We start from the raw sequence: 17,472 nt of genomic DNA on the forward strand, positions 1-17,472 counted from the left end.
CAGCGGGAGGCGGGTCGGGCGTCCAATCAGGAGCTAGGGCGGGCGGGCGAGCGCGGCGGGAGCAGACGAGGAGCGGCGGCGGCAGCAGGTGAGGCCCCGGCGGGCTCTGAGCGCCCCCCGCGATCGCGTTCCGGGGCTGGGGGGCGGGTTGGAGCCTTAGGGTACCGCGTGGGGCCGCTATCGGGAGCCTTACGGTAGGGCCCGGCCCCCCACGAGGCGTTTCGGTACCGGGGGGGGTCTGAGGCCCTCCCCCCCCCGCCTCCGTTAAGGATCGGAGCCCGCAGGATGCCCCGGGGGGACGATGGGGTCCCGGCGGGTGACGGCGCGGGAGCTGTGCGAGAACGACGACCTGGCCACCAGCCTGGTGCTCGACTCCGTGCTGGGCTTCCGCACGCACAAGATGGGCGTCAGGTGGGGAAGGGGGGGGGGGGAGAGGGTCCCGGGGGGGCAGGGCCGGGGGGGAGGCTAGGAGGGGGAGGGGGGACCCAAGAGAAGGAGGAGGAGGAGGAGGAGGAAGAATGGGGGGGGGGGGGGTCTGAGGAGGAGGAGGGGTGAGGGGGGGGCGGAGAGGAGGAGGAGAAGGAAAGTGGGGGTCCCAGGAGGAGGAAATGGGGGGGGGGGGGGCGCATGAGGAGGGGAGGGTCCCAGGAGGAGGAGGATGAAGGGGCGGGGGTCCGAGGATGAGGAGGGTGGGGGGTCCCCGGAAGAGGAAGAATGGGGGGTTCCGAGGAGGAGGGGGGGTCTGAGGAGGAAGGAAGGGGGGGGAGGGTCTCAGGAGGAGGAGGAGAAAGAATGGGGGGTCCCCCTTTTATCCCTGATAGGGGGGCAGAATTGGTGGGGGGGGGCTCGCTGATGCCCCTGCCACGTGGTCCCGGTCCCCGTCCTACGGGGGGGGGGTGTCCCCATCCCCGGGGGCGAGTCCCGGGGTGTCCCCAGCCCTGGGCGGGGTCCCGTTGGGGGATCCCGGGGTCCCCAGCCCTGGGGGGGGGGATCCCGGGGTGCCCCCAGCCCTGTAGGGGGGTCCCGGAGGGAATCCCGGGAGTCCCCAGCCCCGTGGGGGGGGGGGTGGGTCCCGGGATACCCCAAGCCCCAGGGAGGGGGGTCCCGGGGGGTCCCCAGCCCTGTAGGGGGATCCCGGCGTGCCCCCCCCCCCCACCCCGAGGAGGTGTGCCGGGGCGAGGTTCCGGGCGGTCTCCAGCCCCGAGGGGGTCCCGGGGGCCATGGGGGGGGGGGGGGGTCCCGGGGGGGTCCGCGGCCACGAAGGGGGGTCCCGGGGGATCCCCAGCTCCTTGGGGGGGGGGGCGGTTCCGAGGGGGCCGTCCCGGCGTCCCCCAGCGCTGCCCGCGTCCCTGCGGGGGGGCCGTGACGGCCGCTCCCGGTGCCCGCAGCCCCCTGCCGGCCCTGCGGCGGCAGCACCTCCTGCGGGCGGCCGTGGAGGGCTTCCGGCGGCGGCGGGACCTGGAGGCGGCCTGGCGGGCGCTCAGCGGGGCCTGGGCCGCCGCCTTCTTCCAGCGCCGCCGCCCGCTGCAGCGCGCCGCGCTCAAGAGTCACGTGAGAGGGGCGGGGCCAAGGGGCGGGGGGCGGGGCCAAGGGGAAGGGGGCGGGGCCAAGGGCAGGGGGCGGGGCCAAGGGGGCAGGGGGCGGGGCCAAGGGGGCAGGGGGCGGGGCTATGGGTCGGGGGGGGGAATGAACCCCTGGGGTCTTTATGGGGTGGGGGGAGGGGGTCTATGGGGGGGAATCAGGGTCTTTATTGGGGCTGTGGGGTCCTGATGGGGGGCTGTTATGGGGGGGAGGCACTAGGGTCCTTAGCAGGGGGTCTATGGGGGGGGAACCAGGGTCTTTATTAGGTTATGGGGTCCTGATGGGGGGGCTCTTATGGGGGGGCTCTTATGGGGGCGGGGGGGGGCACCAGGGTCCTTACTAGGGTTATGGGGTCCTTATTGGGGGGAGGGGGGGCATGGGGTCTTTGTAGGGGGGTCCTTATGGGGGGGGAGGTCTTTTGGGGGGGGCAACAGGGTCCTTAGCAGGGCTATGGGGTCCTTATTGGGGTGGGGGGGGCATGGGGTCTTTGTAGGGGGGTCCTTATGGGGGGGGCATGGGGTCTTTATTGGGGGGGAGGATGGGACATGGGGCCCTTATGGGGTGGGAACGTCTTTATGGGGGGGGCACCAGGGTTATGGGATCCTGATGGGGGGCTCTTATGGGGTGGGGAGGGCCCCGGGGTCCTTATGGGGTCCTTAGCAGGGCTATGGGGTCCTTATTGGGGTGGGGGGGGCACGGGGTCTTTGTAGGGGGCCCTTATGGGGGGGGGGGGCACAGGAAATGGGGTCCTTATGGGGGGGAGGTCTTTCGGGGGGGGCACCAGGGTCCTTATGGGTGGGGGTGTCTTTGGGGGGGGGGGGGGGCACCGGGACCCTTATCAGGGCCACGGAGTCCTTATGGGGGGGGGACTATAGGGGGAGGGGCTGTGATGGGGTACCTGTTGGGGGGCACTGGGGTCCTTATGGGGGGTGTGTCTTTATGGGGGGGGCACCAGGGCCATGGGGTCAGGGTTGTCTACAGGGGGGACACCAGGGTGTTTTTGGGGGGGGGGGCATGGGGGATCCTTATAGGGGATTCTTGGGGGGGGGGCACATGGGGGTTGTATGGGGGGCACTGTGTTGGGGGGGGGGAGTGATGCTATGGGGGCACCCCGGGATCCAAAGGCAGCAACGTGCTGTGATCCCCTTGAGGGGCACCTCGGGGGTCTCCCCCTTAACGTGTGTCCCCCCCCCCCAAAAAAAAAAAAACCTGTGCTCCCCCCCAAAAAAAAAACTGTGCCCCCCCCCCCCCAGGTTTTCCGCTACCTGCGCATCTTCCTGCCCGAGAGCGGCTTCGCCATCCTGCCCTGCAGCCGCTACTCGCTGGAGACCAACGGCGCCCGCGTCGTCTCCACCCGCACCTGGTAGGGTCCCCCACGATACTGGGGGAGGCTTTTACCCGCGGGGGGGGGGGCCTCCTGACTCTTGTACGCCCCCCCAGGAGGAAAAACGAGACGCTGGAGCTGCTGGTGGGCTGCATCGCCGAGCTGCGCGCCCCCGACGAGGCGCTGCTGCGCTCGGGGAGAACGACTTCAGCATCATGTACTCCACGCGCAAGCAGTGCGCCCAGCTCTGGCTTGGCCCCGCCGCCTTCATCAACCACGGTGAGAGCCCCCCCCCCCAAAAAAACACCCCCCCCCCAAAAAGATTACCCCCCCCCTGCACCCCAAATCCCCCCCGTACCCCAAATCCCACACAAATGCCCCAAATTTTCTCTGTCCCCTATGGGGACACCCCCAACCCCTTCCTTCTCCCTCACCTCAACCCTTTGACCCCCCAAAAAAAACCTTTACCCCCCCCCCCAAAAAAAAACCTTGACTCCCCCCCCCAAAACCCTTTTATACCTCCCTTGGGGTGCCCTGACCCCCACCTCCCCAAAAAAAGAAACCTTGACCCCCCCCAAACCCTTTTACACCTCCCTTGGGGTGCCATGACCCCCCCCCCCCCGACCCTTTAGCCCCCCCCAAAACCCTTTTACACCCCCTTTGGGATGCCCTGACCCCCCAGACCCTTTAACCCCCCAAAAAAAACCTTTAACCCCCCCCAAACCCTTTTACACCCACCTTGGGGTGCCCTGACCCCCCCCCCCCCAGCCCCCTTAACACCCCCTGCCAAATCTGGTGACCCCAAAACCCTTCCCCCCTCCCCTCTCCCCCCCCAAAAAAAACCCTTGACCCCCCCAAAAAACCCTTTACCCCCCCAAAACCCTTTTACACCCCCTTTGGGGTATTTCTCTGACCCCCCCAGACCCTTTAGCCCCCCCCAAAATCCCATGGTGACCCCAAAAGCCCCCCCCCCGCTGACCTCTGCTTTTCCCCTCGCAGACTGCCGCCCCAACTGCAAGGTGAGGGGGCTACGAATTTGGGGGGGGGGGGGCTTTTGGAGGGGGCCTTGGGTTTTTTTTGGGGTGGGGGTACCTAAGCTGGGGGGTGATGGGGTTAGGGGCAGGGGCAGGGGTGCCAGGGTCCCAAAATGTCAAGAAATGCCCCCAAAATAGCAGAATGTCAGGACTGGGGGGGGGGATAGCGGAGTTTGGGGGTGCCGGGGGCCCCAAAGGGTCAAAAAACGCCCCCAAAATAGTAGGATTTTGGGATTGGGGGGCGATGGTGGGGTTTGGGGGTGGGCGGGGGTCCCCGAAATGTCAAGAAACGCCCCCAAAAATAGCAGGAATTTAGGGGTGGGGGTGGGATGGTGGGGTTTGGGGGTGGGGGCGTCCCCAAAATGTCAAAAATGACCCCAAAGTAGTAGGGTTTTAGGATTAGGAGGGGGGATAGTGGGGTCTGGGGGGGGGATGGGGTCCCCAAAATCTCAAAAAACGCCCCCAAAATAGGATTTTAGGATTGGGGGGGGGATAGTGGGGTTTGGGGTTGCGGGGGGCCCTGAAATGTCAAGAAACGCCCCAAAAGAGCAGGATTTTAGGATTGGGGGGGCGATGGTGGGGTTTGAGGGTGCCAGGGTCCCCGAAATCTCAAAAAACGCCCCCAAAAATAGGATTTTAGGATTGGGGTTGCTGACAGTGGGGTTTGGGGGGGGGTCCCCAAAACGCCTGGATTGGGGGGGGGGGTTCCGGGTTGGGGGGGGCAATTTTTGGGGTCAAATCCCCAAAACCCCCCAACGGGGGGGTTTTGACGTCCCAAGGGGGGGAACATCGAACGCCGCGGCCCTATAAAACATTTCGGGGTCTCCGTCAGCGCTGTGTTTGCACGGGGGGATGCGGCTCCAACCCTATGTGTTCGGGGGGGGTTGCTGATTATTTTTGAGGGGGGGGCGCTGCTAATTAACCCCCCCCCCCAAAAGTTCGTGCCGGCGGAGGGGAACGCGGCGCGGGTGCAGGTGGTGCGGGACATCGCGCCGCAGGACGAGATCACCTGCTTCTACGGGGACAGCTTCTTCGGGGACAACAACGAGCGCTGCGAGTGCTGCACCTGCGAGAGGTGGGGGGCGCGGGCGGGGGCACGGGGGGCGCACTCTTAGAACCCCCCCACCCGCAGCCCGGCTGGGGGCAGCCCTGGGGGGGGGAAACGGGGATCTCCGTTCCCTGCCCCGGCGGTGCAGGGGTGCTATAGGGGGGGGGGGGGGAGGGCAGGGGGGTGACTGCTGTGCCCCCCCCCCCCCCAAAGAAAAAATATCCCCCCCCCACCCCAAAATAATTCCCCCCCACCCCAAAAAAAGGCTCGCCGCGTGAAAAATGTGTTGTGGTCCCTCCCCACAAAAAGTCTCGCCCCCCCCCCCAAATAAAGCCTCCTCCCCCCCCCAATAAAGTGTCTCTCCCCCCCCAAAAAAAGGTCTCTTCGCCCCCCCTCAAATAAAGGTTCCCCCCCCAAAAAAAAAGGTCTCTTCTGCCCCCCCAATAAAGCCTCTTTCCCCCCAAAAAAAGGTCTGCCCCCCAAAAAAATCCTTCCCCCCCCCAAAAGTGTCTCTCTCCCCCCCAATAAATCTTCCGCCCCCCCCCCCGACGAAAATCCCCCCCCCCCCCCAAATCCTGCTCCTTCCTAAAGCCCCCCCCCCCAAACACCCCCGGCTCTTAAATCCCCCTAAATTCCCCCCCCCCAAGTGCTCTTTGCTCCTAACCCCCCCCCAAGACCCCCCCCCCCAAAAAAAAGCCCCCCAAAAAACACCCCTTAAACACTCCACCCCAAAAGCCCCCCCCAAATTACCCTCTCCCTAAATCCCCCCCAACCCCCATTTTTAACCCCCCTAAATCCCCCCCCTTTTAACCCCCCCATCCCCCCCCCCCCCACTTTTAACCCCCCCCCCCAAATCCCCCCCCCCCCTTTTAACCCCCCCATTTTTAACCCCCCAACCCCCCCCCCCATTTCCTGGCCACCCCCAAATCCCCCCATTTTTGACCCCCCCCCCCCCATTTCCTAACCCTTTCCCCCCCCCCCAGGAAAGGTGAAGGCGCCTTCCGGCAGCGCCGGGGGGGCCCAGCCGCCGCCCCCCCCGCCCCCCAAGTACCACCTGCGGGAGACGGACGGGCGGCTGCGGCGCGCCCACGGGGGGGGGCGCGGGCCCCCCCGCCGCCGCCGCCACCGACAGCGCCGCCGGCGCCGCCGACCCCCCACGGTAAGACCCCCCCCCCCTTAAAATACTTGGGGGGGGGGGGGGCACAAGGGTTTTTTGGGGGGGGTTGCAAGGTTTCGGGGGGCACAAGGCCTGGGGGGGGGTACGAGGCTTTGGGGGGAGGCACAGGGCTTTGGGGGGGGGGCACGGGATTTTGGGGGGGGGATGTTGGGGGGGGCACGGGATGTTGGGGGGGCACGAAGCTTTTGGGGGGGCACGAAGCTCTTGGGGACGGTACACAAATTGGGGGGGGGGGCACAAAGCTTTGGGGGGGGCGTCTCGCCCTTGTGACCCCCCCCCCCCCCAAAATAAATCTCCCCCCCAACAGGCACCACCCGCGCCCCCCCCGCGCCTCCCCCAGCTGCGCGTCGCCCTCCACGACTGCGTCTCCTGCGGGGGGGCTGCCGCCTGCGGGGGGGGGGGCGCCCTGCGTCCGCCTGCCCCGCCTGCAGCCCCCCCGCCCCCACCCAGGCCGGGCCGCCCCCCCCTCCCAAAACCCCCCTCCTCCGCCCCCGGCCCCGTTTCGGCCGACCCCAAACTCTCCCTCTACGCCCACGTCCGTTTGGGGCCCCCCCAGATCGAGGAGGGGGGGGGGGGGGGGGGGGGCCCTGCAGGGAAGGTGCCCCCCCCCCAAAAAAACCCGGGGGCTTTCGGGGCCACCGGGGAGGCTGCGGTGGGTGGTGACCCACGGGGCCATCGCCCTCGACGTGGCTTAATTAATTTTGGGGGGGGGGGGGGGGCACACACACGCCCCCCCCCCTCCCCTCGGACACCTACCTCACCCTTTGGGGGGGGGGGGGCACGGCTTTGGTGCTGCGGGGGGGGCGGGGGGGCGGAGTGGAAAAGGGGATTTTTGGTGGTTTTTTCCTCTGGATTTTTACGGAAATAAAGGAAAATGGCAACGAAAAGGCCGAGGCTGGGGGTGAGTGGTGGCCCCCAACTCAATGTGGGGGGGGGGGCGGGGGGTGGGGGGGTGGTGTGCCCCCCCGCGGGAACAAAGGACAGGAATGTCCCCAACAGGTGCTGGGGGGGGTGACATCAGGGGACAGGAATAGCCCCCAGGAATCTGCCCCCCCCCCTTTTGTCCTCACCCAAAATGGCCCCCCCGTGCCCCCCCCGTGGGCTAAACCCCCCCGTGTGCCCCCTCAGGGGGTTAAACCCGTGTGTGCCCCCCCCCCCCCCGGGGGGGGCTAAACCCCACTGCCCCCCCCCCTCGCTTTTCCCCTAGACAAAGCCTGAGCCCAATGGTGCCCCCCCCCGTAGCTGTGCCCCCCCATTTCCTTAAGACCCCCCCCCATAGCGTGTGGTCCCCCCCCCAATTTTCTAAGACCCCCCCCATAGTGTGTGGCCCCCCCATTTCCCTAAGAACCCCCCCGTAGTTGTGACCCCCCTCCCCATTTCCCTAAGGCCCCCCATAGCACTGCCCCCCCTTTTTCCTGGCCCCCCCCCATTTCCCCAAGGCCCCTCCCATAGCTGTGACCCCCCCTTTTCCCTAAGCCCTCCCCATTTCCTTAAGACCCCCCATAGCAGTGTGTGCCCCCCCCCATTTCCCTGCGCCCCCCATTTCCCTGCGCCCCCCATTTCCCTGCCCCCCATTTCCCTGCGCCCCCCTTTTCCCTGCGTCCCCCCTTTCCTTGCGCCCCCCCATTTCCTTGCGCCCCCCATTTCCTTGCGCCCTCCCCTTTTCCCTGTGCCCCCCCATTTCCCTGCGCCCCCCATTTCCCTGCCCCCCCCATTTCCCTGCGCCCCCATTTCCCTGCGCCCCCCCCCATTTCCCTGCGCCCCCCCCTGCGCCCCCCCCCATTTCCATGCCCCCCCCCGACAGCTGCGGGTGTCCGGTGTCGGTGACATTTCGGTGGCATCCCAGGAACAAAGCAGCGGAATTTTTTTTGGGGGGGGGGTCCGGCCCCCCACCCCACCCCATAGAAGGGGGGGTGTGGGGGGGGGGTGATGTCATGTGGGGGAGGGGCCGCCCCCCCCATAAAGGCACCTCCGGGCTCGGGGGGGGGGGCGCGGTGCTGGTAGAGCCCGACCCCACTGGTGGGGGGGGGGCAATGGGGTGGGGGGGCAATGGGGTGAGGGGGGTCCGTGGGGTGGGGTGGGGGGGATATTGGGGTGAGGGGGGTCCGTGGGGTGGGGGGGGGGATATTGGGGTGAGGGGGGTCCGTGGGGGGGGGGGGGATATTGGGGTGGGGGGGGGTCTGTGGGGGGGGGGATATTGGGGTGAGGGGGGTCCGTGGGGGGGGATGGAGAGGCGGGGGGGGGTGTTTATAGGGATGGGGGGGCACCTATGGGGACTGAGTGGCTATGGGGGGCACTTATAGGGCTGGGGGGGAATTTATAGGGTCTGGGGGTTGGGGGGCACCTATAGGGACTGGGGGGGCTGTGGGGGGGGCACTTATAGGGTCTGGGGGGGCTACGGGGGGGGGCATTTATAGGGGCTGGGGGGCACTTATAGGGGCTGGGGGGTTGGGGGGGGCACCTATAGGGACTGGGGGACATTTATAGGGGCTGGGGGGGCATTTATAGGGGCTGGGGGGGCACTTACAGGGACTGGGGGGCACTTATGCAACTGGGGGGTATTTATAGGGGCTTGGGGGGGCACTTACAGGGACTGGGGGGTTGGGGGGGGCATTTATGGGGGGGGGGCAGCCCCCCCCATGCCCCCTGACGGCCCCCCCCCCCCCCCGGTGCCACCCCCCAGGTGCCCCCGACCCGCAGCCATGTCCGAGGCCGAGGAGGAATACGAGGAGTGAGTGCCCCCCCCCAATTAACCCCCCCCCGAAAAAATTACCCCCCCCCCCCCAAAAAAAATTGCCCCCCCCCCTCACTGTTTTCCTTCCCCCCCCCCCCAGGGAGCAGCAGGAAGGTGAGTGATGCCCCCTCCCCCCCCCCAGCTAATTAACAGCTGGGTACCCAAGGCTAATTAACCCCCGAAGTGTTAACGACCCCCCCAAGTATTAATTAGCCCCCCAAGCGTTAATTAACACCCCCCCCCCGCTATTAATTAACCCCCCCGAGTTTTAACTAACTAACTAACCGAGTTTTAATTAACTAACCCCATTACCAAAGAGTAACTAATGAGAGTTTGGAGGGGGGGGTTCGAGGTGGGGGGGGTTCGAGGTTGGGGGGGGGCCCTAACGAATCCTGGGGCGCTAATTAGCATCACGTTAATGGCTCTGCTTAATTACCACGGGGGGGGGGTGTCACTGCCCCCCCCCCATGTCTCCTGCAGAGGAGGAGGCTGCAGAGGAGGAAGAGGAGGAAGGTGAGCGAGTGTCCCCCCCAAAAAAAGCATGACCCCCCCCCCAAAAAAACAAGCCCCCCCCCCCAAGACTCTATGGACCCCCCCCCAGACCTTACGCCCCCCCAAAAAAAGCCCCAAATCCCCAAGAATTGCCCCCAAAATCCCCGAGACTGCCCCCCAAAATCCTTTCCCCCGACCAACTTCAGCCCCCCCCCCAAAAAAATATGGATTCCCCCCCCAAAAAAGCAAGCCCCCCCCCCAAACCCTGTGGACCCCCCCAGACCCTGTGCCCCCCCCCCAGAAAAAAGCCCCAAATCCCCAAGAATTGCCCCCAAAATCCCCCCCTTGAGGCCCCCCCGACCAACCTCAGCCCCCCCCCCCCTTTACTCCACGACCCCCCCCCATTCCCCCCCCTTTAATCCCACACCTCCCCCCCCAAAAGACCCCCGGGGGGCGTCACTGACCCCCCCCGATTTGGGGTGGGGACCCCCGGGGAGGATTACTTTGGGGGGGGGGGGGTATGGGGTGGGGGGGCTGTGCGGGTCCTGACCCTCTGCTTTTTCTGCCCCCCCCCAGCATCGGAGCCCCCCAAACCTCATGAGGAGCCAGGTAGGACCCCCCGAAGACTTTGACCCCCCTCGAAGACCCCAAATCCCCCCAAAGACCCCAAACCCCCCCCGAAGACTTTGACCCCCCCCCAAAGACCCCAAATCCCCCCCAAAGACCCCCGACCCCCCTCAAAGACCCCAAATCCCCCCAAAGACTTTGAGCCCCCCTTCAAAGACCCCAAATCCCCCTTCAAAGACCCCAAATCCCCCCAAAGACTTTGACCCCCCCTTCAAAGTCCCCATACTGTCCCCCCAAAGACCCCAACCCCCCAACCCCCCGAAGACTTTACCCCCCCCCAAAAGACTTTAACCCCCCTTCAAAGACCCCCGACCCCCGTCGAAGACCCCAAAGAACCCCCGATCCCCCCGAAGACCCCCCCCCCCCCCCCCGAAGACTTTGACCCCCCCCCAAAGACCCCAACCCCTCCCAAAGACCCTGACCCCCCCCCCGAAGACTTTAACCCCCCCCCAAAGACCCCAAATACCCCCGAACAGGACCCCCAAACCCCCCCGAAGACCCCAAATGGACCCCCCCCCAAAGACTTTGCCCCCCTTCAAAGACCCCAAATCCCCCCCAAACACCCCGACCCCCCCCCCCAAAAGACCCTGACCCCCCCCGAAGACCCCAAATCCCCCCCGAAGACTTTGACCCCCCGAAGACCCCAACCCCCTCGGAAAGACCCTGACCCCCCCCCGAAGACTTTAACCCCCCCCCCCAAAGACCCCAAATACCCCCTGAAAGACCCCCAACGCCCCCCGAAGACTTTAACCCCCCCCCAAAGACCCCAACCCCTCGGAAAGACCCTGACCCCCCCCCGAAGACTTTGCCCCCCCAGACCCCCCAACCCTTTTGCCGCCCCCACTAACCCCATTTCCCCCCCCCACAGAAGAGGAGCGGCCCCGGCCTCGGTGAGCTGAGAGGGGGGCAGTTTTTTTGGGGGGGGGGGGGTCAGGGTGCTGTAACGCGCCCCCCCCCACCCTGAGAGCCCTCTGACCACCCCCCCCCCCAGGCCGCTGGTGCCCCAGCTGGCCCCCCCCAAGATCCCCGAGGGGGAGCGCGTGGACTTCGATGTGAGTGGGGGGGGGGGCGTTTTTGGGGGCGGTGGGGGGGCATTGGGGGGGCTGCTATGGGGCTGGGGGGGCATTTTGGGGCTCGGGGGGCACTGGGGGGGCTGCTGTGGGGCTGGGGGGGCATTGGGGGGGTATTTTGGGGCTGGGGGCGGCGTTGGGGAGGCCACTATGGGGCTGGGGGGGCATTTTTGGGGCTGGGGGGCATTGGGGGGCCGCTATGGGGCTGGGGGGGCATTTTGGGGCTGGGGGGGGCATTGGGGGGGCCGCTATGGGGCTGGGGGGGGGCATTTTTGGGGCTGGGGGGGGGCATTGGGGGGGCCGCTATGGGGCTGGGGGGGGCATTTTGGAGCTGGGGGGGCAGTGGGGGCCGCTATGGGGCTGGGGGGGGCATTTTGGGGCTGGGGGGCAGTGGGGGACTGCTACGGGGCTGGGGGGCATTTTGGGGGCTGGGGGGCATTGGGGGGGCCGCTATGGGGCTGGGGGGGGGGCATTTTTGGGGCTGGGGGGGGCATTGGGGGGGCCGCTATGGGGCTGGGGGGGGGGCATTTTTGGGGCTGGGGGGGGGGCATTGGGGGGCCGCTATGGGGCTGGGGGGGGCATTTTGGAGCTGGGGGGGGCAGTGGGGGGGGCCGCTGTGGGGCTGGGGGGGCATTTTGGGGCTGGGGGGCAGTGGGGGGACTGCTACGGGGGCTGGGGGGGCGTTTTGGGGGCTGGGGGGGCATTGGGGGGCATTTTGGGGCTGGGGGGGCTGTTTTGGGGCTGGGGGGTGTTGGGGAGGCGGTTTTGGGGCTGGGGGGCATTGGGGGGGCCGCTATGGGGCTGGGGGGGTTCTGGGGGGCATTGGGGGGGCTGCTATGGGGCTGGGGGGGGCGTTTTTGGGGCTGGGGGGGCATTTGGGGGGCTGGGGGCGGGGCTGAGGGGGGTATTGTGAGGCTGGGGGGCATTGTGGGGATGAGGGGGTATTGTGAGGCGGGGGGGCGTTTTGGGAGGGGGGAGCGTTTGTGGGGCAGGGGGGCATTTTGGGGCTGGGGGGGAACGAGGGGGCTGCTATGGGGCTGGGGGGGTGTTGTGGGGCTGGGGGGGCTGTTGTGGGGCTGGGGGGGCTGCTATGGGGTAGGGGGGCTGGGAGGGATGTTGTGGGACTGGGGGGGGCATTTTAGGGTGGGGGGCGCATTTTGGGACTTGGGGGGGCATTTTGGGACTGGGGGGGCTGAGGGGAGGTGTTGTGGGGCTGGGGGGCTGCTATGGGCCAGAGGGTCTGGGAGGGGCATTGTGGGACTGGGGGGGGCATTTTAGGGGGGTGGCACATTTTGGGACTGGGGGGGCATTTTGGGACTGGGGGGGCATTTTAGGGCGCGGGGGGGGAACAAGGGGGCCGCCGTGGGGCTGGGGGTTCCCCTGTGCGGTTCACCGGGGGATCTGCGAGTCTCGGGGGGTCTGTGGGTTCCGGGGGGGTCTGTGGGTTCGGGGGGTCTGTGAGTGCCCGGGGGGGCTGTGACCGTGCCCCCCCCCCCAGGACATCCACCGTAAGCGCATGGAGAAGGACCTGCTGGAGCTGCAGACCCTCATCGACGCCCACTTCCGAGCAGCGGCGCCGCGAGGAGCAGGAGCTGGTGGCGCTGATGGAGCGCATCGTGAGTGGGGGGGGGGGGCCCGGGGGGGTCACGGGGACGTGGGGGTCACGGGGACGTGGGGGGCCACCGGGATGGGGGGGGGCACCGGGATGGGGGGGCTGCAGGTGCCCCCCCCCCCGGTGACGGTGGTGCCGCAGGAACGGCGCCGGGCGGAGCGCAACGAGCAGCTGAGGAGCCGCACCGAGAAGGAGCGCGAGAGGCAGGCGAGGCTGGCGGTGAGCGCGGGGGCGCCGGGAGCGTACTGGGAGCACTGGGAGCGTGCTGGGAGCACTGGGAGGTGCTGGGGACACAGCAGGGATATGCTGGGGGCGTACTGGGAGCACTGGGGGGCACTGGGGGCATGCTGGGGGACACTAGGGATGTGCTGGGGGCATACTGGGAGCACTGGGGGCATACTGGGGGCACACTAGGGATGTGCTGGGGGCACTGGGGGCACACTGGGGGCATACTGGGAGCACTGGGGAGCACTGGGGGCATACCGGGGGACACTAGGGATGTGCTGGGGGCATACTGGGAGCACTGGGGGCATACTGGGAGCACTGGAGGACACTAGGGATGTGCTGGGGGCATACTGGGAGCACTGGGGACACAGTAGGGATGTGCTGGGGGCATACTGGGAGCACTGGGGGCATACCGGGGGACACCAGGGATGTGCTGGGGACATACTGGGAGCACTGGGGGCATACCGGGGGACACTAGGGATGTGCTGGGGGCATACTGGGAGCACTGGGGGCATACTGGGAGCACTGGAGGACACTAGAGATGTGCTGGGGACATACTGGGAGCACTGGAGGACACTAGGGATGTGCTGGGGGCATACTGGGAGCACTGGGGACACAGTAGGGATGTGCTGGGGGCATACTGGGAGCACTGGGGGCATACCGGGGGACACCAGGGATGTGCTGGGGACATACTGGGAGCACTGGGGGCATACCGGGGGACACCAGGGATGTGCTGGGGACATACTGGGGGCACTGGGGGCATACTGGGGGACACCAGGGATGTGCTGGGGACATACTGGGGGCACTGGGGGACGCTGGGGGCATACTGGGAGCACTGGGGGACACTGGGAGTGCTGGGGGCGTACTGGGGGGCATGCTGGAGGGCACTGGGGATGTAGTGGGAGCACTGGGGACATAGTGTGCATACTGGGGACGCAGTGGGGACACAATGGGGGATACTGGGGGCATACTGGGGGGTACTGGGGGACACTGGGAACATACTGGGGACACTGGGGGACGTGGTGGGGGACGCTGGGGACTCAGCGGGGATGGTGGGGATATACTGGGGGTACTGGGAACGCAGCAGGGACACGCTGGGGGGCGTACTGGGGATACAGTGGGGGATGCCGAGGGTGTACTGGGAGCGTACTGGGAGCGTACTGGGAGCATACTGGGAGCATACTGGGAGCACTGGTGCCCCCCCCCCCAGGAGGAGAAGCTGCGCAAGGAGGAGGAGGAGGCCAAGAAGCGCGCCGAGGACGACGCCAAGAAGAAGAAGGTGCTCTCCACCATGCCCCACTTCGGCGGCTACCTGGCCAAGGTGACCCCCCGGGACCCCCCGGGACCCCCCGGGACCCCCGGGACCTTGGGACCCCCCCGGGACCCTTGGGACCCCCCCCCAAAATAAATTTGTGCCCCCCCCCCCCAAAAAAAAGGCGGAGCAGAAGCGGGGCAAGCGGCAGACGGGCCGCGAGATGAAGCTGCGCATCCTGGCCGAGCGCAAGAAGCCCCTGGACATCGAGCACCTGCGGGAGGACGAGCTCAGGTGGGGGCCCCCCCCCCGTTAAAAAATCCCCCCCCCCCTTAAAAAAAAATCCCCCCCCTTAAAAAAAAAAATCCCCCCCGTTAAAAATTGGCCCCCCCGATTAAAAAATTCCCACCCTGATTTGAAAAATTCCTTCCCAATTAAATTACCCCCAATAAAAAAATCCCCCCCCCATTAAAAAAAAATCCCCCCATTAAAAAAGCCCCCCATTAAAAATTGCCCCCCCGATTAAAAAATTCCCTCCCAATTAAATTATCCCCAATAAAAAAATCCCCCCTCCAATTAAAAAATTCCGGCCCCCCAATAAAAAATCTCCCCCCAATCGCAATAAAACTCGCCCCCCATACTGAAACTCCCCCCCAATTAAAAATTGCCCCCCCGTAATGAAAATTGCCCCCCCAATTAAAACTCGCCCCCTGTAATAAAACTCGCCCCCCAACAATAAAACTCGCCCCCCCCAATTAAAAATTGCCCCGCAATTAAAACTCACCCCCATACTGAAACTCCCCCCCCCAATTAAAAATTGCCCCCCCGTAATGAAAATTGCCCCCTAATGAAAACTCACCCCCCCGTAATGAAAATTGCCCCCCCAATATAACTCGCCCCCCCAATATAAGTCGCCTCCCCCAATTAAAAATTGCCCCCCAATTAAAAATTGCCCCCCGTAATGAAACTCCCCCCGATTAAAAATTGCCCCCCCAATTAAAACTCGCCCCCCCATAATGAAAATTGCCCCCCTGTAATAAAACTTGCCCCCCCCCAATTAAAACTCGGCCCCCCTAATGAAAATTGCCCCCCAATATAACTCGCCCCCCTCCCAATTAAAACTCGCCCCCCAATTAAAAATTGCCCCCCAATATAACTCACCCCCCCCCAATTAAAACTCGCCCCCCAATTAAAAATTGCCCCCCAATTTAACTCGCCCCCCCAATTAAAACTCGCCCCCCTTAAAGAAAATTGCCCCCCCACTATAACTCGCCCCAACAATAAAACTCGCCCCCCCAATTAAAACTTGCCCCCCTGTAATGAAAATTGCCCCCCAATATAACTCGCCCCCCAATTAAAACTCGCCCCCCATACTGAAACTCTCCCCCAATTAAAAATTGCCCCCCGTAATGAAAATTGCCCCCCGTAATAAAACTTGCCCCCCCAATTAAAACTCGGCCCCCCATAATGAAAATTGCCCCCAATATAACTCGCCTTCCCCCAATTAAAAATTGCTCCCCCAATTAAAAATTGCCTCCCAATAAAAATTGCCCCCCAATTAAAACTCGCCCCCCTTAAAGAAAATTGCCCCCCAATATAACTCGCCCCAATTAAAACTCGCCCCCATACTGAAACTCCCCCCAATTAAAAATTGCCCCCGTAATGAAAATTGCCCCCCTATAAAAATTGCCCAATTAAATTCCCCCCCAATTAAAACTCGGCCCCCCTAATGAAAATTGCCCCCCCTAATATAACTCGCCCCCAATTAAAACTCGCCCCCCCATACTGAAACTCCCCCCAATTAAAAATTGCCCCCCGTAATGAAAATTGCCCCCCAATTAAAACTTGACCCCCTATAAAAATTGCCCAGTTAAATTCCCCCCAATTAAAATTGCCCACCCATAAAATTGCCCCCCGTAAAATTCCCCCCCCAATAAAACTGCTCGCCCCCCACTCCCCCCATTAAAACTTGCGCCCCCCCAACAAACTCTCGCCCCCCCAATTAAAACTTGCCCCAATTAAAACTTGCCCCCCGTAATGAAAATTGCCCCCCAATATAACTCGCCCCCTAATTAAAAATCCCCCTAAAATTCCCCCCTAAAATTCCCTCCCAATAAAACTGCCCCCCCCAAAACTCGCTCCCCCAACCAAACTCGCCCCCCCCCAACCAAACTCGCCCCCCCAATTACAAATTGCCCCCCAATTAAAACTCGCCCCCCCCCCAATTAAAACTCGCCCCCCCCCAGGGCGAAGGCGCGGGAGCTCCACGACTGGATCCAGCAGCTGGAGTCGGAGAAGTTCGACCTGAGCGAGAAGCTGCGGCGCCAGAAATACGAGGTGGGGGGGGCGCGGGGGGGGGGGGGGCACCCCTGGGGTGGGGGGGGGGGGTCTTCCTGAGGGGGGGGGGCGGTTTCCTGGGGGGGTGCCCTGATTCACGGTGTTTTCTCTGCCCCCCCCCCCCCCAGATCAACGTGCTGTACAACCGCATCAGCCATGCCCAGAAATTGTAAGGGGGGGGGGGTTGGGGTTTTTTGGGGGGGGGGTTGGGTTTTTGTGGGGGGGGGTTGGGTTTTGGGGGGGGTTGGGTTTTGGGGGGGGGGGGGGGGGGTCTTGGGGGGTTTGGGGGGGTCAGAGGGTCTCTGGGGGTGGTTTCAGGTCCTGGGGGGACTTGGGGGGCCTCGGGGGGGGGTCGGGGGTCCCTGGGGGTGGTTGGGGGCTTGGGGGGGGACCTTGGGGGGTCCCTGGGGGAGTTTGGGGTCCTTGGGGGGGGGGGGTTGGGGGCTTGGGGGGTCCTGGGGGGGGGTCCTGGGGGGGGTTTGGGGGTATCCTGGGGGGCTTGGGGGTGGTTTTGGGGTCTCGGGGGGACTTGGGTTGGGGGAGTCCTGGGCTTGGGGGGTGGGGTCTGGGGGGGGGGGGGGTCTCTGGGGGGGTCTGGGGGGTCCTGGGCCTCTTTGGGGTCTCTGGGGGTGGCTGGGGTCTGGGGGGGGGGGCCTCTTTGGGGTCCTGGGGGCAGTTGGGGGGTCCTGGGGGTGGCTTTGGGGTGTCGGGGGGTCACTGGGGGTCTCCGGGGGTCCCGGCCCCCCCTGACCCCCCCCCCCCCCTTCCTCCCCCCGCAGCAAGAAGGTGGTGGGCAAGGGCCGCGTGGGGGGGCGCTGGAAGTGAGCCCCCGCCCCGCCCCCCGAATCAACGTCACGTCCGGTCCTCCAATAAACAGCACTTCCGGTCCTCCAATAAACACCGCTTCCGGTCTCCCGCCTCCGTCTCTCTATCCTCGGGGGTGGGAGGGGCTAGATGGG

The 17,472-nt window shown here is 65.4% G+C and overlaps 2 protein-coding genes across 2 annotated transcripts; both read left to right on the forward strand.

The window, feature by feature from the left end:
• The first annotated feature begins 14 nt into the window (after positions 1–14).
• On the forward strand, positions 15–6,167 carry LOC136789386 (histone-lysine N-methyltransferase KMT5C-like). The gene is given in 10 exon segments (XM_066989443.1): positions 15–88; positions 270–411; positions 1,389–1,551; positions 2,835–2,944; positions 3,022–3,095; positions 3,098–3,184; positions 3,905–3,924; positions 4,878–5,014; positions 5,971–6,012; positions 6,014–6,167. Coding segments are annotated over 9 exon segments (897 nt in total). The 5' UTR covers positions 15–88; positions 270–301.
• A 1,969-nt stretch (positions 6,168–8,136) lies between these two features.
• On the forward strand, positions 8,137–17,425 carry LOC136789332 (troponin T, slow skeletal muscle-like). The gene is given in 15 exon segments (XM_066989391.1): positions 8,137–8,183; positions 8,848–8,895; positions 8,999–9,012; positions 9,379–9,411; positions 9,967–9,999; positions 10,886–10,907; positions 11,009–11,069; positions 12,586–12,651; positions 12,653–12,703; positions 12,841–12,918; positions 14,135–14,245; positions 14,361–14,470; positions 16,423–16,513; positions 16,642–16,682; positions 17,293–17,425. Coding segments are annotated over 14 exon segments (786 nt in total). The 5' UTR covers positions 8,137–8,183; positions 8,848–8,866; the 3' UTR covers positions 17,339–17,425.
• The last annotated feature ends 47 nt before the right edge of the window (positions 17,426–17,472 follow it).

The sequence above is a fragment of the Anser cygnoides genome, unplaced genomic scaffold, assembly GCF_040182565.1.
Source record: "Anser cygnoides isolate HZ-2024a breed goose unplaced genomic scaffold, Taihu_goose_T2T_genome scaffold_44_1, whole genome shotgun sequence".
In the NCBI taxonomy this organism is placed as follows: domain Eukaryota; kingdom Metazoa; phylum Chordata; class Aves; order Anseriformes; family Anatidae; genus Anser; species Anser cygnoides.